The sequence below is a fragment of the Calonectris borealis genome, chromosome W, assembly GCF_964195595.1.
Source record: "Calonectris borealis chromosome W, bCalBor7.hap1.2, whole genome shotgun sequence".
Taxonomy (NCBI): domain Eukaryota; kingdom Metazoa; phylum Chordata; class Aves; order Procellariiformes; family Procellariidae; genus Calonectris; species Calonectris borealis.
Genome location: NC_134351.1, coordinates 4,340,126 through 4,363,892, shown reverse-complemented (window position 1 = coordinate 4,363,892; position 23,767 = coordinate 4,340,126). Strand labels below are relative to the sequence as shown.

The 23,767-nt window shown below is 40.1% G+C and overlaps 1 protein-coding gene across 6 annotated transcripts in view; it reads right to left on the bottom strand.

Moving 5' to 3' along the window:
• Window positions 1-23,767, bottom strand: part of LOC142074890 (mothers against decapentaplegic homolog 2) — a 51,850-nt gene that overhangs the window by 27,915 nt on the left and 168 nt on the right. For 4 of the 6 annotated variants that reach the window (XM_075135848.1, XM_075135854.1, XM_075135850.1 and 1 more), the window contains exon 2: window positions 12,032-12,324. In XM_075135848.1, coding sequence (XP_074991949.1) covers window positions 12,032-12,267 — 236 coding nt within the window. In that variant the 5' untranslated portion in view covers window positions 12,268-12,324. Of the gene's footprint in view, window positions 1-12,031; window positions 12,325-19,677; window positions 19,903-20,260; window positions 20,306-23,767 lie in introns of those variants that run through there. The other 2 variants (XM_075135853.1, XM_075135849.1) reach the window with 2 other exon arrangements.

The following is a 23,767-nucleotide window of genomic DNA, read 5'->3' as shown; positions in this document are numbered from 1 at the left end:
AGTATTTTATTTTTAAAATGAACTTAGTGTGTTTGCTGAGATATTATACTGCCTTATGTGCTTAGCAAAGGCAAAATCAAGAAAGCATCTTAATAGCCAAGGTGGCTAACTTGCCCTCTGCTCTCCTCAGGCTCAGAACAGAATAGAGGACCCCACATTAGATACTATTGATGAGTATGCAGGGGACACCCCTACAACAAGAATCAAAATCTATTTCCTGAGCTTCGCTGCCTAGAGCTAGACAGAAAGGAAGTGTTAAGATCATGGACGAGTCCTGAAGTCTTCTGCATCTTGCTCACGATCCACACCCAGAATACGCAACTGAAGACGATGCCCACAAGCACTGTTGCCTCACATGCAATTGCTTAAGTTAAAGCACTTTCCCAGGACATCCAACAGTTTCTTTTCGTCACTCCACCTAACAGGAGTCAACCCTGATCTACCACCATTTGCCCTCTGCTGAGGTGGCAGTTGCCCTGCTCTCCCTCTGTCCTACTGCAGCCAAGAAGATGAGAGTTTCAAAGGCTTGAGGAACATTAGCATTCAAGTAAATGGTTACGTGGCTTCTCGCTGCAAGGAGAGCTGCTTAAATCCTTCTTGGACCGCCTGTGGTTATTGGCCAAAACATTGAAGGGTTCCCACATGATGATCAAAGATGCTGACACTGGGCTCCAGTAAAAATGTCTTCCTATCATTGAACAGAGTATTACAGCATTTTTAAAATGGCTGCCACCAATGCAGCTTGCAACAGGCACAATCACTTTAGTAGGCCTTCTGTTCTCCTACTATATTCATCTAATTGAGACATACAGGGGACAGCAAAACATTGATTTTTGGCTACTAACTGTGCTTAGACAAAGCATCAGTCTGCAAGACAGGTACATGGCACACATGGAGAACATGAGACACTCAAAATTTAAATACAAAGGAACCAAAAAGGTATTCTCATTATTAGCTTTGTGGAATTCATCACAATGGACACACTTGACTTCCTCCCCGATATGGCCCTTAAGTTTACAGAAGGGAGAGATTTATTACAGAAAGATGTAAAGACCTATCAATAAGCTTTGGTGGTTGGATGCTGCACTGCTGTGAGCTTACGCAAACACAGCAAGGTTCAGAAAAGGTTCTTGGAAAATGTAGTTGGAGTCCATGAAATCAACATTTGAATTGTCCACTAAAGAAAAAAGACCTTTTCAACCAAACACCCAAGAGTCAAACACCATTTCAAACACAACCTTCCATGTCACAAAGCTGAAAGATTCCACATTCTTTGTTCTAAATTTCAGAACTACAGCATGAGTTAAAATTATTTCAAATACCAACAGAGGAACTTGACTTGAAGCTTCCCACAAAATTAAGAGGAAGTGAACACCAGTTCTGGGATGTAACTCACCAATTCAACTAAACAGCAACTTTGAAATTCTGCATTTAAGCAAAACTCAGAGTTTGCTTTTTTTGCACCAGGCTTTTTTCTATCCAGTACCTAAGAAAAGATAACCCAAGCATCTGAAGAAATGGTCAGTTTACAGGCAAAGACTATAAATGAAAACTTTCAATTCTTGACCTATTGAAACTTGCTTGTACGTTTCGGAATAAAAAGCCACAATTTGGGGGATCTTTTCTGAACAAACGCTGAAGTCAGATTACTGTGCAGCACTTGTCCAAGGGGATTTCCCCAATCTCATTGTTCTTCTGCCAATTTTGAAGCATATGCAGCGAGATGTGAACTTACTCCAGCTCCCGATTGTTCTCTTGTATCCTGCTGGTCTGCTGCAAACAATGCAGCATAACAGAAGCCAACGAAAGCTGTTCATGATGAGACTACAGTAAATTTTAGAAGTTTTCCACCAATCAGCACTGCAACCAAGTCGGAGTAAGTGAACAGAAACAAGCAGTAAACAAGACTTGGGAAATTACTTTTATTAAATTAGCAGGTGTAGATTACAAGCAGGATTAAATCAGTAGGGGACCCGTTAACTAGCTATTTGTGTTCAAAACTGCAGCAGTAAAAGAACTGCAGTATGTTGTTTATCCTATAAATTCTTCCTAGACTAACAGCCTGAGCTACACAATTGGGAAGTTTTTCCTGTAAAATTGCTCTGGTTGCCATAAAACATTCACACTAGTAAAAACAGCACTCAGGTGTTCTGTTACAGTACTAGGAAAACTAAATTGGCTGCCTTCTACAAAAGAAGAATATAATGAGGAGAGGAATCTTCACCACACTGAATAGTTGGCCTGATATAAAGACACTAATTACCACAGTAAGCCAGGGAATAGTTTAGCATTGACTTGGGCTGACTACAGCCCTGATTCCTTTATTGGAGAAAAAATAAATACTATTTATGAGATAATTTGGGGCTCAATATTGACAATAAAGCACACATATTTTTCTTGAGTGACCAATATGTCTTCTTAACAGTAGCATGAAGTGTCAGATACAGATATTACCCTTCCTAGTTAAAGCTCTGTACTGGGATCCACTGAGCAGGTAAGTTGCTAAAGTAATCACAAGTAGCTATTTTTCATTTGCTTAAAATTCAGCAGCCCCAGCATCAGTTGTTAACCTGCCAAACAATTAATGGCATATACAATCAAGCAAGCTTTAACAGTTTTTTTGATTCCGACTCTTCCTGCTTCTTACCATTAAGGCAATCCTAATGAGAAGCAACAGTAACTTGAAGCTAAAAACCTTCCACAAATTCCAACAACTTTTCACCCCAACATTTGCTTTCCGTATCACTGCTACTCCAACGGGAACAACGCCTTGAACTTACACTCCCTAACCAAGTAATTCAGCTTATACCAGGGAGATGAAGGGGTGGCATTATCACATGTCTTACAAAAATTCATTTCAACTTATAGACTGAAAAATGACAGCAAGTTAAAAACTTGTAAGGTTACCTGGGAAAAAGCAGCAGAGCCAAGGCCAGAATCCACATGCCCCAAATCTTTATCCAGTGCTCCAGTTAGTATACAACAGAGTCCCCAAAATTCAACAATTTTTCCTCCTGACTCGACAGGCAAGCTCCTTTGAACTACGCAGCATTTTTCTATTCGCTAAGTATCTTGCACATTTATATTTTTACATGTTGACCTACCTGAAATGACATGCCAATACTTTCTGCTTGGCATACCAACTCTGTAACAAAGTATGTGGGCAAGTCACATGGCTTCCTGAATTGCACGAGCTTAGAACTGGCAGCCTTAAGTTTCTTTGTTTAATACTCTAAGACTTCCTTTTTCAGGATGACATCAATATTATAAGATGCTGTAACCTGAACTATGTCTACATTAAAGCTTAACCTTAGTTGCAGCAATTCAGTCCTCAACGTCATCCACAGCTGTGCAACAACCAAGCTAACAGTTATGTTTTAGTATTTTTAATAAAACTCACTCAATTGTACATGAATACAGTCACTACTCTAATTTCAATTAACACTACATTAGAAGGCTTCAAAACTTAAGTTTTCAAATTTGTCTTCTAAAGAATGACTTACCTACGCTAGAGCAAGGCCCTGACAGCTGTAATACGCAGTGTCTGGACAGCGCCCTACTGTTGCACATACATTCTTCCTTACACAGGTATCAGGAATAACGTCTTGCTGCTAAGTGGCCATTCAAGTAGGAGTGTTGGTAGAGGAAAAATGTTCTATTGGAAAAAAGACATTATCTTAGGCTCATATTAATCCTGTATCCTACCCTACATATCAAATACACTGAAGCTATGAAGCAAACAGGAGAAAGCAAGCAAAATTTAACTTGAGGCGATAATTTTTAAGATAGTTTTGTAGTTCAAGGAAATGCATGAGAGTAGATTTCAAACAGATGCAGGCAGCGTCACCAACACTGTCTTACTGATTGCTTACCTCAAGTTTTAGAAATTAAATTTCACAGAGACTTGAAGTCAAACCTGGCATGACATTATATGTCCATGCAGCATCTAAAGCTGTTCTGCAGTCTAGAATGCAAATCTATGTCATTTTACGTATGTATAATTAGGGCCAGCATCCTTCTGTCTACAACGACACCATCCTGAACATTTGGAAACTAAGAAGGGCTGGACTCATTTATCTTTGGGCAGGAGATGGTCTTGGGAAACCAGGTGCCAGCTTCTGCCACCCCAGGTCCAAGAAAGACCCCAAGGAAGTTAGTGCAATCTCTCAGAGCACTCTCGTTCTCTCTCTGCACGCTAATCCAGACTGCACAATACAGCACTATAGAACATGGGCCAGCTGAAAGCAGTCATCATAGAATTATTGAAAGAAACTCTCAACAGATTAGAAGACACTGCAAAACGTCAGAAAAACGTCCCGAAAGTCAACTGCTTTGCAGTCGCCGCTTTCAGCAACAACAGACTGTTTCTCTTGCAGGATCATCTCTTCGCATTTCGTCTTCAGGCTATGCAGGCGGACTCTATTCACCTGGCAAGCAGCTGCCTGGCTGTTTGCTAGGCCTGACATTCGGGCTGCACAACACCATTTACTAAGAGGAAGTCAGGAAGCTACACAGCAAGCTGCTGGAGGCGTACGTATGTACGCACGGGGCAAACCGAGATGAAGAGATGTCACACACAACAGGAAACCACTGCAAAGCACACCATCGTCCTGTCCTTACTGCCCTGCAGAGGCCAGAGCCTGGTGCCACACACCTGGAAAGCACCAAGAACTTCCTTTAGTCTTTTACAGAGAATGTAGAGACAACGTTCAAGTCCCACCATAATTACAGGACTGAGAAGATCAAGGGCAACTTGATCCTCTTGCTACACCTTTTCAGTGAACACATCCAAAGCCTTCACAGCATCAGCTATCACAAGGAGGATCGGGGATTTTGAAGCTAATCTTGGCCAACACTCCCCAAAATCTCAGCCATCTCTTGCCATGCTTCCAGGAAAGATCTCTTTGGCTTTGTTCTAAAGCATTATTTTTATTGAAATTCCAACAAGAAAAAAAAGCAGAGAGGGCTCTGCTTCATCCTCAGTAATCCTGTCATGAGAAAAACGAGTCAGCTTATCAACAAACAATTTACAAGCACGCTCTTCCTGTAATCTCGGCAATAAAAATGGTGCTTTAGTGTATTCTGATGTACTGTCTTAAACATTTCTACTTAGTTTAGAAAGCTTAAGATGTTCAACTGTAGTCTTCAAACATTTATAGAACCAATTTACATCTGAGTAAATGCATTCAGACTGAAATACGGTATATGGCTTGAGGACATTCTTCATACATAGCAGTTCTCAACTTGTGAGCTATGATTAAGAATCAATGTCCATCCCCAACCTGAATCGTGAATTATCCCAGCTCTGCTACAAACTAACAGACAGCGCCAAGTTCTGTTTCTGGGAAAACAGACTTCACCTCTGTTTGGATAGCAATGTTATTTTAGCATCTACTGTGCCAATCCAACTGCCTGCTGTTGTCCTCTTAGCTAACTCGCTCATAGCTTAGCAGATGTTGGGAACTCTCCTAAAACAGTTTCCGGAAGAACCTTCCCCCCACCCAGTGTAATTGTTGAAATCACCCACCTCCTGTGGCTTTAACCTGAGAAGGAACAAAGGAATTTCTGTATTGCTATCCTCTGAAGTAACCTATTTTGGGGAAAGATCTTAAAGCTTGAAAACAATCTATTCTAGAAGGCACATTAGCTTGACAACTCTGCTCTACGGGTGATCAAAGGCACCCCCAAAACTAGGTTACTGCATGCAGCCATGTGATCACTTTCCTGACAAATATTCCCAACGAATTCAAAAAAACATGCTAACTGGTAACACAGGTTATATTCAAGAACTGTGCCACCACAGCCCTTTACACCTAAATTAGAAATTACTTTTTACTCAGTTATGTGAAGAAAAAAGCATCAAAATGTCATCATTTTAAAAGATTCGTTTGCTCTCGAACAGCAGTTCCAAGCCAGTTGTCCCATCTTTAAACAGGTCTTGTCTTTGCCTAGTTTAATTCTGCAGTTAACTCCTTTGTAGACACTTTGATCAGCACTAATAAGTTCCATGGATGGAGGCTCGTATTAATTAAGAAAGAGAGCTAGCCTTCAGAAAACAATTTTAACATGTGCCATAAGCTATGCCTAGGCTGCTTATCTTATCCATAGTGCTAACTCACAGCAGGGAATGAAGAAAGGGCTGCGGGACAAGCAAGCGAAGGAATAACACTAGCATAATGGAGAAATTCATAGCTTCTTTGGAGAATTTTGACCACGTCAAATGGTCTTGCCTTCATGTGTTTGATGAACTTTCACTAGATTCTGCAGCTTTAAGTATCTTAATACTTGTAGAATACATCAGAAATACAACAAAATTAAGATGTACTGGATTTACTTCCTGGACACTTGTAAGCAAGTATGAGAAAAGAAGCGTCAATAGCATTAGTCACTTTAACATGAAGAGCAGCCTTTTAGGCTCAGAAGTCACATGGAAAAGAAACTCCTGGATATGTAGACTTTTGCTTCACAAAAAACCCCCACCACATTACAGCCTCCAGAAGCAGTCAATATATATTACTACATTTTTACTTTCTTAAGGAAAAAATATTAAAAAGGTATTCTGAACGCAATGCTTAAATACCACTGCCACGCTATTTCCTCAGGGGAATCAGGGTGTGATTGGTTCCATGACAGCAGTTTAAAAAGTTACCAACCCTCACTATTGGCTGAAGTGAAAGATATGCAACAGGCATGGCTTTAAAATACTACTACTTCATCCTAACAAGCTCTAAGAAACATCAGTGTAAGTGAAATTGGTCAGTAAGTAGCTCCTAAGTTCAATGTCAACCAACCACTTCACTCGCAATTGTCTGCTTCACATTCCCAACACTCCCTCACAATCTTCCATATTCCCAAAACCATGGAACCCATTGTAAGGTTTCTTCTTTGCTTCTGGATAGTACAAAAATGCAGAATTCATCTCATATTTGAAGCAGAAGCCAGGTCTTAATTGTTGACTGTAAATTCCAAAAATCAGCTACATTCCTCAAAAAATAATGGCAGGATTTGAGCCCCTCTCGCTATCTCTCTCACTTAAGTCAGAGCTGGGAGGCTGCAGAAAACAAAGCAAAAATAAGCTTCTGAAAACCAGGCAACATAGCACAGGGATGCCATCCTCATGTTAAGCAAGAAGGACAGAGGGCACAGATAAGACTACATTTTCTACATACATATTGAACTGTTAAGCAAGAAAAAATTTTTCTGATAATACCTTCTACAACTCTAATGGCACAGCAGGCTGAAAGCAAGGGTTTAACAGGAGTATTATTAGCCTTCTCTCTGCACTGGAAGCAACTGCTGCATTTCCCCTAAGACTCTAAAGCACTTGCATGGTACTAGCACCCCAGCAAAGAATCTCTGAATCGGGATTTAAGGAAGTTGGTCTTAAAACCTTCCTTCAGCCAGTAATCTGCCAGATCACTTTTCATCGACATTCAACATCGCTTTGCTTTTGCACTGTAGTTTCCTCCAACATCAAGCAGTGATAAAATTTGCATCCTCTGCAGAAACTCAGGACCTCCCAATAAAGCTGAGTCAAGTGTTAAGTACTGTTCCACACATAGTATCAAAAGCAAGTTTACGTAATAACCGTAATTTAACTACTATTAACGTCAACAAAAATTTTCTGTTCAAGAAGAAAGTTTGTTATCACTCAGGAAGTTGTTTGATGCTGTATCAAACCCTTCTACAGTACTGAGATGAGTACACAAACATCTGGAAAGAGAAAATAGAGGTATACTGTTATAGATGCATCTTTTAGCTGCCCCCTTCCTCCCAACTACAAATAGCCTTTGTCAGGGCATGCATGAAAGCTGTATTCACTATACAAAGCTAAAATGAATGAAAGCTAGAGACGCTGAGACTGATGGGAGGCATCTCTCTCTTCCTTATCCTCCCACATATACTGGAAGAAAAAAGGTGCACCTATACATGGAGTGATCTCATATGCCTCAGTTCAGCATTGCATCGTGCAGACCGTGTCAGCAGTAGAACAGGGAAACTGCCAGCAAGGAGATGAGATACAACAGTGCTCTGCGGGTTCAACAACAGGTAAGCCAAAGCACAGTGCAAGATGGAATCTTCTGGGGAAGAGTGAATGGGTTACAACATGCAACAAATGAGTACTACCGTTGTACCTGGGGAGTACTCCATAGAGGCAGGTCATCTCCATTACTACTGATCCTTCATATAAGATAAAACCCTAATACAGTTGTCAAATTACCCAAATTTTGGCATTGAAGCAGAATTCAACATGTGATATGGATGTTACAGCTCAGGAAGGACACAGTTCTGCATTAGTTTTCAGATACACGTGTTCTAGAGGAACATAAGACATCACAAAGGAGTCTAAACTCAGTGCTTCCCTTCCCTTAGCTTTTTTTTAGATTTTAAAAGTACAGGAGCTACAACAGTCCAGGTCAACATTATCCCAAACCTACTCCAACTAAACTCTATTATTAGTTGTACGTTATCAGGCATTTTACAAAAACAATCGCATTTTATTAAGTTTTATTTAAAAGCAGCAAGAAGAAAGCATGAAGCATATCTGTTTTCTTTTTAAGACAGAAAAACCACACAGCTGATCACACCAAAATATCGGGACACTGAAACTAGTGATTTGTGTTTCCCTACTTTGGATTCCAATACCCTGTACTGTCACCACTGAAATGACTTTTTAAATAATGAAGATAGACTATGAATATGCCAGTTGACTATTTACTACATGGCATGTTTGGTTTGTTAAAGGCTTGGATTTTAGCTATCACTAGTTACAAAGTATTTATTTCAACAGAACAATCCATGCTAATAAGGAATAAACTGCTTCATCAGAAGATGACTTATATAAATGGATGCTCATGCTCTGTTTCTTCACTGACTGCTTCTTGTGCCCCACTTGCGTCAAAACGGCAAGGGAAAGCATAAAGACGGGATCTTAAATGCTACCGAATTCATTACGTATTTTAGAAAAGTGAACTCACGTGCCAACATTTAGTTTCAGGATACACACGGATTACGCGATTAGAATCCCACTGGCTCCCTGGGAGGATTCAGCAAGATAACTACAAATTACTTAGAGGGCTAGTGTCAAAAGGACCTCTGCACTTATTTAGCCTCTGCTCTAGATTACTGACCCACTTATGAAGAGATAAGCACCCCTGCTGTGTGATGCCAACACCCACTCCATCTGTTTGCTTCTGCTTTCTCAGAACCTCTATTAGTCTGTGTAAGAAGTTGTGTTAATTACCACGAGCAGCTTTTGCATAGTACACACAGTATCAGCCTCACTTAGTGTGTAGTCACCTTGAGAAACAGCACAGAACCAGAACAATCCTAATCGCAGCAGGATTACCAACGACATACAGTAAGTATATGCAGATTTCTGAAGAGGCAATTTAATTAAACTTTTGTCCAAGTTGCTCTCAATTTTGAGAAAAGCTTGTAGGTGTTTAGCTGTTTTAGGTTTCAATGATGAAAAAGTACACCAGAGTTAAGTACCGTATCAAACTCTCTGGAAGTCTCCAAGGGGACAAGAAACTTGTGAAACCACAAGTGAAACTTCTGTTGAGAGAATAATGCAACAGTTGCGAACAGAAGCATCCCACAACACTTGTCAATATTTACACTGAGTTAAACTGTATTAGTAATTAAATCTAAAGCTAGTTAAAAAAAAAAAAACACACCACCACACAAAACCAAAAACCCTCCCCAAGCAGAAGAATATTTGGAAAGTTAGCCCAGCTGTCACATCAGAACTGCATCTCAACAGCTTAGCACCTCAAACTTCCTGCTAACTAGGAAGAAAACAAAGAGTTTCAAATTCAGCATTTTATTATTTATCCTTGCTGATCTGCAGATCTTAAGATATTCATTAAAGTGGGTCTCAAGCAGTAGTTTCATTAACTTACTAAATCCAAGAACAAGAATCTCCAGAAGTCATTACAGTACTGAGTTGACATTTGTTCTTTCTTGGGAACCCAGACTACTGCTGTCAAAGTGAAATAATATCAACAGTCCAAAAGCCAACTGTGAAACTCAAGAATTCTGTACAGCACTGCTGGCAACCCTGATATCATCTCGTCCCTTAATACCAAAGCCATTTCTTACTTTAAAATTAAACCTTGTGTAATAGCCAACACCACTTGAAGAGCTCTCCAGGTACCAGCTTACTCCTAAGGTAGTCAAGAAAAGTAAAACCTAGGACCAGTCCTTTTTACAGCTGACTGGAGGATAGATGAGAACAGTACATCATAGCCCAGCAAGAACTGCTGGTCACAACAGGGAGGCTATACAGAGTATAACAGAGCTTCATATTCTGTTTTAAAGAATTATTTACTAGGACTACTTTAACACAAAAGGTCATGCAAGGAGGAGATACTCAAATACAGACAACAAGTAGACTAGGAAAACAATGATATATTAGCATACTGTTGTATCTTCTAACATCATCTGCAAAATTAAATTTAGACAATTATTCTTCTGAAGTACCAATATTTACTGCCCCAGAACCCCGCAGGAGAGATCTAGGAAGTCTCTCTAAGAGCTCTAAAAGTTAGATATACATTTTATGTCAAGTGCACAGCATATTTAGCTTCTGTGGTATGAAACGCCTTCCAATTAAGCATTTTGTCTTTGTGATGGTAAAGACTTGCTAAATACATACAGTCATCTCATGTCAAGTCAAGAAATATATATCCCTACAGGTTTCAATCTTAGTCTACTGATATACACTAAGACAAGAAAGCTCTAATATTTTATTTCTAATTGTTTTCCAGCTAGCAAAAGGAAGAAAGCAGAAGGGAAACCCACAGAATTTTGGGACTGCTCTAGGGAAGAAAATACAAGCAGAGGGCAGTATTAGAAACAAATTTGCGAACAGAAGAGAGAACAGAATTAAAGTAGTCATTCATTCAGAGCATAGTCGTGATTTTCCCAGAAAGCTGTGTCAAATCTAAAAGAGAACGCTAAAACCATTATCAGATAACATCTATAACACATTTGATATGTGGAAATCATTACTGACACCAGTCAAATCTAGTTTGCGCTATGATTAATACGAAGTTTAAAAGTAGCTGGGATTAATGTGCTAATACAGAAATTAAGGTCATAAACCAGATGCAGTTTCTCTCTCCTAGAAATTATTTGAAGCGTCAGGGGACTAAGTGCCCAGAATATTCCTGTGCCACCAGATCCTCTAACTTTATTTTCATAGAAAAACACACCTGTGAAGCGATTTGGTACTTATGTCACACATAATGAGTTTACACATGCACCTTAGTGGGACTTCTGTACAACGTGAATTGAGAGCAAACCACATTATACTTACAAACATAACCCTTGCCTCTCGCACAGCAGTTGCTATGAATTAAGTTGAGAAAGTCAAAAGGGGTAGAATGCAAGTCGTTCATCTAAATGTATATACATATCAGGAGCAGAAGAACAGTTCTAGAAATCCTCCAAGTTATTAAATAAAAAGCACTTTCATTAACCAATAACAAATAATAATGACAGTAAATAAACTGGTCTTCAGACAATCTGCCTCCAAAGATAAAATTTCCCTTCAAAGGGGAGAATGGATGCAGCTTGTACAACTTAAATGAAACTACCATATACAACTGAAAATAATTAGATGACTGAAGTGTTGACCAAGGAAAAACTAGTCTTTTTTTTTTTTTTAAAGTGGAAGTTTAGGTTCAAGTATGCCCCTCCAATTATACACAGGGTTATTAAATAAAAGCATAAGGCAGTGCTACAAACTAAGAGCTGTGCTGGGCACCACCAGAATACATATAAATTGGAATCTACGTAGTAATGCAAATTGAAATGTAAAGTTATTATTAGAAACTGTGACTTCACAAAGCATGTGATTCAGTTGTAAGCAAGCACTATGTAAAACCAAAATAGATTTTAAAGAATTGTTAAAGAATCAAAAGCATGCAACTGATTTTTTAGTCATTTGTTCACAGGATAGCCTAAACACCCGTTCAGTCATTTCTTAAGTGGTTGTAACAACTTCAAACACAACAGCACTTACCTTGGTATCGTCACACATTTTGTATTGCAATTCTGAGTGGTAATTGCCTTCTCAAGCTCATCCAGCTGTCCTGTTTTCTTTAGCTTCTTGACCAAGCTTTTCACTGCTTTTTCACACCACTTTTCCTCCTGACCATTCTGCTCACCACCACCAGCCCCTCCAGAGCCACCAGCAGATTTTTTCCACCCCAGAAGTCTCTTCACAACTGGTGGAGTGAATGGCAATATGGATGACATGACTTTCACCAGACAGAACACTCAGCAAGCAATAAATTAGAGATTCCCGTCTGATCCCTAAAAATACAAACCAAAACAGACACATTAGCACTGAGATTTTACATGAAACAAATACCTTACTTAGGACCTTTCACTACCAAATGCAATAGGACACTGCATCCCAAAACAAATCAGATAATAGTTCAGAAGTAGTCTGCATCATGGTTAGATACTTCATCAATAAAGTTAAAATGCAAGTCTGCTGCAGACTCTTCAACAGTTAGTGCAGACTAAGGTTACTGTTGGATTAGACATTTAATTTTTCCTCAAGTCTTTCCTGGCTAAAGTCAATTCCAGAAAATATAGAAGTTGAGTCTAGTTTTGTACCTAGGCTGGCTGGTTTTAGTCATTTATTAAAATTCTCCACAAGTGACTGACAAATTGCATACACATATATGCATGTTCTGCCCGTCTCCAAATTAATTTAGCAAGTAAAATTGTGTTTGGAGTATCATTTAGTCATTACGGCTTGACAGAAGTCTTCCAACAGCCAGCCATTTCACAAGCCTTTTCTCATTTTGTTTGTCATGTTTTAAATAACTACCAATTTTTGTTCTACTAGGGACACCGATTTGAAATTCACATCCTAAGTTTGGTAATAAGCTTATTCCCATCTTTCAGTCCAGAGTTCAATGGCCTGCAGATAAGGAATCTTCTCAAGTGGCAGTACTTAAAATCATCAAGTCTTTCAAAATTCATTAAAGGATATTTAAAATCTTAGTTTGCAGGCACCTGAGTAGTAGAACTGTCTGTTTTCATTTAGCATCAACTACCCGATCAGGATGATTATATAAAATAAAAGAATAGAAGGGATGCTGAAACTTGGGCCATGTCTAGCATTCACTGCAATTTGCACTTCAAATCGTTTAAAAGAAAGGTGCTTAGAAAAAACACCTTGTTTTTGCAGCTTCTGTTAGGCTAGTTTTCGGTTTTAAAACATAAGCCCCAAATCAACCATATTATTTCAGGCAGACAGCTGTTAGAAATCGCTTGAGGACATAAAGGTCCTATGGATAGAAGTATGGCATTGAAGTCAAAAACCACCTTACTTCCAGGCAGCAAATGGGTATTTGAACTCCAGAAAGTTACCTTACTTCCAAACTGTATAAGTTAGTTCAGTCAGCTGAAAATATCTTGTTTAAGCTAAGAGCTAACACTACCTTCAGGCTACTCGATTTGAGCTTTCAAGGCAGCTTACATGCCTCTCCATCCTGTACGGGCACATGCCTCACTTCTATCCAAAATATACCAACTTAATCTTATTGGAATTTCCCATCCGCAAAACAGCCATGGTTGATTTGGGATACTTCAGGATACAGTATTCATGGCTAATTTATGCCTTCTCATGTCTTTGCTGTTTCAGTGAGGACCAACAAGTCAACAAACACTAGATTATATTCTACAGGTAACTTTAAATCATAACTTTCAACTTCCACAAGACAGAACATTCAGTAGGAATGACGTTTCAGTTTCAACTAAATTATACCTCTATACACCAGCTTCTGAGAGCACCTAAAAATACAACTGAAGCAAGAATTGTAGTTTTCTGGGGTCAAAGAGACAGAGGTTCCAAGTAACAGGGACTCAAGATTAACACTGGTAACTTTATACAAGTGATTCAAAATAATCGATCCTAAATCAGAGAATCATAGATGGGTTTGGCTTGGAAGGGACCTTTAAAAATCATCTAGTCCAACCCCCCTGCCACGGGCAGGTTCATCTTTCACTAGACCAGGTTGCTCAAAGCCCCATCCAACTTGACTTGATTTCAACACTTCCAATGATGGGGCATCCACAACTTCTCTGGGCAACCTTTCCAGTGCCTCACCACCCTCATCATAAAAAAATTTCTTCCTTATATCCAACCTAAATCCACTCTCTTTCAGTTTAAAACCGTTGCCCCTTGTCCTGTCAGTAGAGGCCTTGGTAAAAAGTCAAAGCATTCATTTTCACACAAGACTATAATATGAAAAGAACTTTTATTCTTTCAATAACGTTAAATTATTACAGAATTGTCCCCAATATTTCAGACTGCAGGTTTTGCAGATTGCCCTGGCTGCAGCAAACACAAGAAAAATAAACTCAATATCCAACATTTTCAAATTAGACACTGACTAGGACACTCAGGGTACAGTTTCATAGGGAGCCAAGCCAACGCAACAGCTTGCTGCCACAGGAAGCCCAGATCTCCTTCCCTTCTTTCCTGTGGCACCACCACCACCTCGGCACCAGCGCCGATTCCTTTCTACAAAGACTCAGCTAGATAACCAAGTAAAAACTGACCAAGTTCTTTTTTTGCTGAGTTAGTTCTTTCAGGTTAACAAGTTGCACCAGCTCACACATGGTACTGTAAGTACTCATGCTAATGTCAGGTGAATTACAGGAGCGTGGACGGAGGACTCCAGCCCCAGCCTTCAACAGCAGTGTTAGCGTTGACTGCATCGCTGGAAATGCAACCCAGGCATGTACTTTAATTTAGATCATTTATTTTGGTGGCAAAACCAAATTAAGAAGTCTTACTCCCTTTTCCACATGTTTGGAACTGTTCGTGGGCCTGGAGTGAAACACATTAGACTCCTAATCCAGTACACTGGGTAGTTCCAGAGACGAAACGGGAGGCTTGCATGGCCTCTGCTGTTTTAAGAAACACTCGCACTAGGTTTCTGAAACAGGGAACAGCGTTCACTCGGAGCTTTATAAAAAGACTTCAACTTTTGAGCACGGCCAACATTACATGCTTCAGAGGCATACACAAGAAATTCAAAAAGACCAAACCAAAGAGGATAGCCTCTTTTGCTGCGAAGATCCTGTTTTAAACATTAGCTATTGATGGTGTAATATCTGAACATTAAATTCAATGCTGACAGATGTAGGCAACCAAGTACCAGTATCATTGCTTATCCACACACCAATTCTTCTCCCATTTATGGAGCTCACTGACACATAATGTATTATTTCCTGTTCTTTAGCTTCAAATTTGACACCTTTCAATGCCCCAGAATACTCCTTTGATTGTCAGCCTTATAAAACACACACTTCAGTAGGGTCTCATTTACCACCAAGGTAAATCATCTATTCTTCCAGGCCCTCTACACATTCTCAATGCTTTTAACTAATTTTTCAGCTTTACAATACCCCTTGTGATGAGGTGTCCAATTTTGTGGTATTCTCTCCCTTAAGACATAACACTGATCTATATATCATTTTCTGTATTCTCTGGTGCTTTATTTTTTTTAAACTAAGATTTGCCCTTCTGCTTCAAAAGCACATCCAGTGATTTAAGTCTTGCAGCAGGAAAGAATTTAGAAACCCCATACATTTCAGTTTTTCTTTATATTTGAACTCTCATACTATTTTGACATTACTCAGAGGCAAAAAAAGAAAAAAAAAAATCTTTCTTTTCCCATTTCCAAAAGACTGTCAGCTCAGACCCAACTAATCAGAAATTTCCAGATGTTATACTTAGTTTTAACCAGTTCCCTTACAGACACATTTGCTCATCCAGTTTCTGTAGTTGTCAGAAAGCAGAGGTTGACCTGCTACCCCTGTGAAAATTAAGCTTTTTTTTTAAAAAAGAAAAAAAAAAAAACAAAAAACAGAAAAGAACACGCTTAAAGAGCCCTTTATTACAGTGATTATTGCAGCTTGGCAGCCATTTAAAAAAAACCCAAAACACAACATACACCACAGCTGCAGACTAAGAGTCTGGGAGGCTTAAACTAACTTCTTCCTTCTAGCTATTGTTTTGCCATGTCAGGGATTTGTCAGGAGTATCAATAAGAATTTCACTAAATTATTCCAGTAGTGGCCCCGTATCTTTCAAAGGCTGAGCAGAGAGAATGTGACACAAGTAGGACAGGACTTCATTCAACTTAATACTTCAGCCGATTGTGATGAGTACTCATAGGAGAATGTTTCAGCCAGCTTAATTTATGCAAAAGTGGCACTCTGCTCCAAGCCTAGAGGAGGCACTGCAAAGTGCAAGGCTGAATAGGTTGAATTCTGAGCAATTCCGAAATGCAAATTATGCAAGGAAAAAGTAGCAATGAAGAAATGAATAAGAAATATCCTACTGGGTCGGAGGAGTGGTGCATCTAGCCTAGTGCTCCATCTCCAAAGGTGGCAAAAGGACACGCTACGCAAGGAAAGCACATGAGCCTGGCCATTTTATGTAGCCCATTCTCCTCACAGTTCTTCAGCATCCTTAACTGTTACAGCAGGAAATTAAAGGCTACATTCCTACCTATTCCCTTTCACAGCCATTTATGGATCTGTTGTCCACAAATTCACCTAACCACTTTTTGAACCTGCCTCCACAACCTCTTGTGGCAGACAGCACCAGGGTTTAACTGCCCGCTGTCTAAAAAAGTACTTTTAGCCGTTTTAATTTGATCTCTTTCTAATGCCAGAAAGTGCCCTTGTTCTACCACTGCAAGCTTTGCTGAAGAACTGTTTGTATTCATCTCATCCACAAGCTTCATGATTCTGTACATTTGAATCACGTCCCTCCCTCAAACAGGACTATCAGCCTTTTGTCACAAAGAAAATATCTGAACACAGCTCACACAGTTTGAGAAGCTCCTCTGGACAGATGCCAAGCTTGAAAGCTTTACTACTTCAATTAAATTACAAGTACTTGAAGACCTGATCCAAAGACCACAGAAAAACTGTATCAGTCTATGGTTATCGTTTCACTTATCTTTTTGGTCATATCATCCTAAAGCTCTCGATATGATAATCAAAATAAAAAGTACAAAGACAGAAATCTATACCTCATGAGGGATTTGGAGACAGAAGGCGGACAGCACACGTCTGCTGCTGAACATCTGGCAGGAGCTCAAATAAAAATGAGGAGCCCTACATTTGCGTTGGGTTCTATCTGTATCCACCTGGACCGTCTCAGACACCATGTTTATACTAATGGGTTTAGGGGTCACTGTTGCAGCTCATTTTTAACCAGCAAACCTCATTTCAAGTCATCACCTGTAACTTTTGCCTTCAAATTGATACAGTAATGTAAGGAGTTTTGATCTTTGTTCCTAAAGAATCCTCTATACACTGCCACTGTTCACACTAGCCTTTTGCTAAAAACATTCCTCTAGTCTTTTTCCTTGTACACTTTCTTCATCCACAAAAAAAAACCTAAAATGCTTTTTCCCTGAATGCACCCAGAAAACAGTCTTTGCCAACACTGCAAGAAACACTTCCACATCGCTAAAATGGCCACAGATGAAATAAATGCTAAATATTTAATATCCCTTCTTCCTTGCCCTATAGTTTTTGTGATTTCCTTGTAGTCCTTGGCCAACCACCTCCAAAACCTGAGTACTTATTTACGGCCTTTACTTTTAAGGACCTTAAACATGCTTTGCCATTGTTTATCCTCTGCACTCTCTCTCCTTTGCTCACTCTCTTCTACTGAGGCCCAACATCATATCCCAAAACTGATCTTTTACCTCCCTGTGTACTATTCCCCTACAACACACCAACATATTGGGACTCGGTGAGCAACTGCAGGGAGATTTTCAAGACCCCTTTCTGAGCTCAACTATAGTTGAACTATTAGTATCAAGGCAGCAGTGCGATACAGAGCAGAAAGCTTCCACTGTTTTATCCCCTTCCATGTTCTTTGGATTGTGCCTTAAAACCGCAGCTTTGAATATTCAAGGAGTACTCTGTTGCCCAGAGAGGTACGAGTGTTTCTTTAGGTTGCTGGAACATAGGGAGCACGTGCTGTTATTCCCAACAGATTAATACTGGAAAATTTACAAATTGCCTAACTTTGGTGGTATTTGTTTTATCTCTGCCCCCATAGTGTATCTCTGCCTCCTGATGCACACATGTTTCTATAGTTGGTCAAACAGTGTCATAGTTGGCAACTTTTAAAGTCACAGTTTGAGTCATGTCTGCTATTATTCCATTCTACTGTGGTTCTCTGGAACAAGTATTAAATATTAAGCCCATGATCCCAGCAATAACTAAGCATAAAAGATGAAGAAAACCTTAAGGGCAGCATGCTAGCAGACTAAAATCTTCAAGGGAAATTTTCCTTTCCTGAGTGTCTGGAACAGACTATAAACACACTGGTGCTACCAAAAATATCAAGTGATTTCTGGCTAATTTATTCTAAAGCCTTATGCAACATATTTCATATCAGTCTGCTTATTCATCTTAAACTTGAAATAAAGAAATCTGATCTCTCCTGGTTTTACTAAAAGTATTCTGGCTCAGAGGAATTTCATTTGCAAGAGCTCTTCTGGAATAAAGAGGACAGAAGTTAAGCTCCTGAAGAAAGAAGATCGAGCAAAATAATTTGTGGCATTTGAGAGAGAGTCTACAAGTTCATTTCCTCCCTATTTTAGTCCCATTTTTGTGATTTTTTTAAAAGGCCTTTTTTTTCCATTAATCCTGGTATTTGGACAAGATTCTTTATCAATTTCACCAAGTGCACAACGTTTCAGATCTTTTAGAAGAGGAGGGACTACCCCTTCACATGCATCCCTATGCTACTAGTGGCTTCAGAATAAGGTAACATTAATTGAAGCACAGTCTATTTAAGCCAGCATCAAGACCTTACATTAGGATAAACAATATTGAGAGTTGAAGTTTTAAAGTACTGCATGTCTCCTATATTAATCCAAAGTCATTAAGACTTAGAGAAACAATAAAACAAGTATTTCGCCTTGCATTGAGCAGAAGCAAAACAAAACTAATTTATGATCTGCTTCTGGATCCTTTAGGCTGTGTTATTCCAAACAACAAGGAGACAGCTTATTCTCAGCAGAATGTGAGAAAGTTTTCCCCGATGTTAATGATCTCAACTCGGAGGAAAGCTGAATTCTGTATGAAGTTCAAACTAAAATCAAAGCCAGTCTTTTCCCTTTCAGCTACAACACACTCTAGTTTAAGCACTCAGTGGAACAGCCATGAGAAGACATTTCACTACTTCTACTGCACCCACAACCTCTCCAAAAACTGCCTTTTGAGATTCCAGAAGGGCTAATTCTTCTTCCCCTACAAATGCATATTAGAGACACCTGGTTTTGTCATATTGGAGAAGCTCAAACCTACTGCCACATACACACTTTTCTGAAGAACAACCACATGGGAAAGTGAGATGGCGCCCATCCTTCTCTCCTCATATTCAGGTCAGAGTCGGACAGCTTCAACTATTCCCTTACCGGGTTTTGGGTGTTTGGGGTTTTTTGCTTTGGGGAAGGTGGGGGTGGAGAGCTGGGGGAAGGGGAATCCAGCTCTACTGAGCAATGCCCTCAGATCCACCCCCCAGTTCAGCTTTTCAGCCAATTAGGCCAGCAGTGGGGAGTGGCTCTAAAGAGCTCCCTCCCAAGGGGCTCCATCTGGCCAGCTCACCAGCCAAAGCTCCAAGAAGTACAGCCAAGGTCCTGGGTCAGCTTTGACACGAGCCGATGAAGTTCAAGGCAGGCTGCTTGTGATCTGGGGGGACAGGAGCGAAGAAAATTCTTCCTCTGGGACAGATTTAGAATGAGAATTTTGTAATGTGCCTATATACAGAATCGATTTACACATTAATTTTTAAGTTTATTATGCTCTAGTATTGCAATGCATCTTGAAACTCTGCATAACTGTATTATCTTTATACAGCTCACTGAAAACAGAATTACCCACCTACTTTGAAAGCAGACTTTTTTCCTCTCACTCATTTCATGAAGTTTGATTATGAATCAAATGAGAAAACTCATGTTTCTCATACACAGAACTAAAATAAGCATGATCATGATGTTATGAAAGCTTCAGAAGCTGGATTTTTCTTCAATTACTATGGACTACTGCAAATTACAGACAAATGTAATAACGAAAAGCTATATTGCTATTAGAAAATTAGCACACTGTATTAACACATGCATTCATAGGCCACTAAAATTGCATGCAACTGGAGACATGAGAAAGAAGAAGAGATGTTAATTTTACTGACCTTTGATTAAACTACTAATAGGACAGATGTATTTTAGCAACTCTCCTAGAATTACAAAAGAGGAAAATTACTACAACTGCAGTCAGCCAATCCACCTGTCTCTGCAAAGCAGCAAACTTCTTCCACGTACTCAGTATTATGAACAACCTCACAGTATTGCTCCTTAAAACTAAAAGACCTTAATAGCCCCACCAAAGCACCGAATAAGCACTCCAAACCACAGCAGTTCAAGCCCTTCTCACCTCATTTGTTTTGACCAAAATTTTCCATGTGTAACAGGCAAGTGCCAGTTTCATTATTTTAGAAAATAAATACTCCTGGGGTAAATTCAACAGGATTATTCACAGAACTGATTATCAGGTACCTAGGTACTTGTTTCAGTTTTTATTTGTATAGCTTAGCAGCTTCTCCACTTTGTTAAACCATAAATAATTGCATTTAACAATTAGTTAATGCAAGTTCACTTTCAAAACAGGCCTAACGTAAATGTTCTTCAAACCCCCCTGATAAGCAGAGTTCACTCTGCACTGAAGAGTGTCTTATGTTAAGCTCATATTGCTCCAGTGTAATTAAATCAAGCTCGAGCCCCAGACTAAACTGATAGGAGACCCAGGAACTGCTCTCTCGCAGTCTCTTCTTGGTCTTACTTCACACTAGGGCTGTCAAACACACATAATCGTAATAAAACGTTACGTGGAACGAAGCCTTACTGCTTGTAACACATTTTCTCTACTGGAAGTGGAGAGCAATGTTTAGGCAGGTTTTCTGCAGTGGCCAATTTCTTCTAGCCCAGAGAGTATTGAACACAGGGCTGCCTGTACTCTCCATTCTATTACAAAAAACTAATCCCATCGCATGACCTGCAGCAATTCAGTTTAACAAATCAACAATTACAAATATTTTGGCAAAGTAAGCTTAGGTATTGTTTGCCTCTCGGCATAGTTCACAACCAGTTTGTGGCTTTATGATAGAAGTCATTAAATCCAATCTGAAAAGCAAAATTTACAGCTCACTTAGCAAGTCAGGCCCATAAATGGACGCTTTCAATTACAGGGCATTTACATGCACAATCATTAAGGCAGCGTTGAATACATTTGAAAACTCTAGAATACTTTTTATAATAATTAAAAGTTTGCGTACTGTTCTTTATACAAACAAAACTTAGGAATTCTCTTCAGTCCCAAGTAGAGCTCAGATTCATTCTTATCCAGAATCTACTACAAAGCCTGTTCTCCCAGTACTTTTGTGGGAAAGGGATTAGAGAGAGGGAAACAAGTTTTGTTTTTTAAAGTTGCTCTCAGTAGCAGAGATTTTTTTGAGCACCAATAAACTCAATTATATCAACTGGTGCTCAACAATTCTGAAAGATCAAGTGGAACAGGAACATAGAGGAGGACCCAGGAGGGCCTTTCATTTGGAGATTCACTGTGTAATTCAAACTTATTTGATTTTGTTCATGAATCTAGCTTCTGGGTGGAGGAAAAGAAGAGATCAGTCAAGAGACCAATTCTTTTAACTTCATTTTTTCAATTGTGTTCTTCTTTTTATCATCAAACAGAACTCAGGAAAGTTGATAAATTATTCTCCAAGATTATATTACACACACCCAGCTTCTTCCATAAAGAAAACTGGATCTTCAAACACTTTTGTTCGTTTCGGTGACTGTCAGCATAGTCCAAGTCTGACCCACGCAACTGCAGAAAAACAATCAACTACCAGGTTACTCTACTAAACATCCCAATATATTGTTAAATATGTGCTTAGGCTCATCTTTGAGTTAAGTTTAAACCACCTTAAATGTGATTCTCCCCTTCCTCTTTTTAAAGGCATTTGTAACTAATGCTATCTTTCATCATGATAGTGCTAAGCAAACGGGGGGAAGGGACTTCAAAAACCTCCCCTTTACTTACATTCTCATTCCCCTCTAATTCACTAGAGTTTGTAAATGCCAAAGTTTTAAAGCTACGCCTCAGAACAAACACACACACAAATAATCTACTCGCACACCATGCAAGCTCCAACACTGCGATAAAGCATAGGAAAGTCTAAACAGCAACCTCGTTCTGCTAAGAGAAGCCTTTTGCCTTAACAACAAGAGGTTTTTTTTTTTTCAGTCTGGAGAACAGAGCAAAGACTAATCAGTCTCTCACTACAGAGTCCAGCCCCCACAGAAATAATGTCATGAATCAGTCTGAAAGTACAGCTCTTCAGGCTAAGAGAGGAACACTTAAGAACAGACAAACCTGCTGTTATGTGCAGTCTCCTAATAAACTGGCATTATAAACTTCTTGCTACAGATGGAATCTGACTCGTTTATAACCATGAACTGTGATAACATGAGCCCTACACGCAACATCCAATGGTTGCAGCATTCACTAGCAGCATTTTCAGAAATACTTGCTTGGTAAACCCAGTAAGCAAAACTTTTTCTTAACACTATCTACTTGTTTGTAAAGTATTTGAAAGGAGCACAACACACATGTGTTGGGCTTTTTTTTAGTCAAAAACTGTGACGGACAATCAAAAAGACGAGACTAGGCTGCAGTCCGAATCCCAGCTATTCAATTCAACAGCTCTCCAAGACCATCACAAGGGCTCTTCACCCACCCACTTTTTTTTCCTTCTTTTATTTCCCCAGAGCGAAGACTAAAAGCCTGCACTGTGTCTCACTTTTTCCCTTCCCCTCCACTCCCCACAAAAAATTACAAGTAGGAACTCTACAACTCTGCAGTAACACCAACTACTCAGTGGTAACACAACTTCTCCCATATGCTTATCTAGGTAGATGACACACTTAACAGATTATGTTTGTTTACATCTTACAATGCATAGATAGCTGCAGCATTAAAACCAGTGCCATGAAGAAAACCACTAATCTCAATTGGCATGTACATGTCTCATGTAGGCAGTCTGTATTTCACATCCATGGCTCTGGACTAGGAGAGGAACAGACAAAAGGGCACTGGCTGAAGTGAAGCCTGCAATCCTAAACGCTTCTTTACGACTTGCTCCTAACTTTCTCCACCGCCCCGGCACGAAGTTTTACACACCTGATCTCTGCAAGAAAAAAAGACCAGGCGGAGAGGGAGGGGGAAAGGAGGGAGAAGCACAACTTTTTCTTCCCCTCCCCTCACCCCCCATGCACACACAGGGGGGCACAGTCCGGCCCTTCCCACCCTTCACCGCCCCGCGGCAGGGGCTATCCCGGCGTGTGGGCGGCGGGGGGTGACAGCGACCTTCTCTCCCCCCCCCCGCCCCGCTTTCCCTCACGCAGACTCGGCGAGCGGCCGGCAGCAGCCGCCCCCCCGCCCCACGCGGCCACTTCCTCCCGCCGGGAGAGGCAGCCCCCCCCCAAGCCCCAGGTCGCCGCCGCCGGGGCCCACCGCGGCCGCCCGCCGCCCTCAGAGCCGGCCGCGTCCCACCACAACAAAGGGGGAGGAGGGCGTGGGGAGGCGCCCCCGTCCCCCGCCGGGACCAGGCCCGTTCCGTACCCGCCAGCCCCTGCAC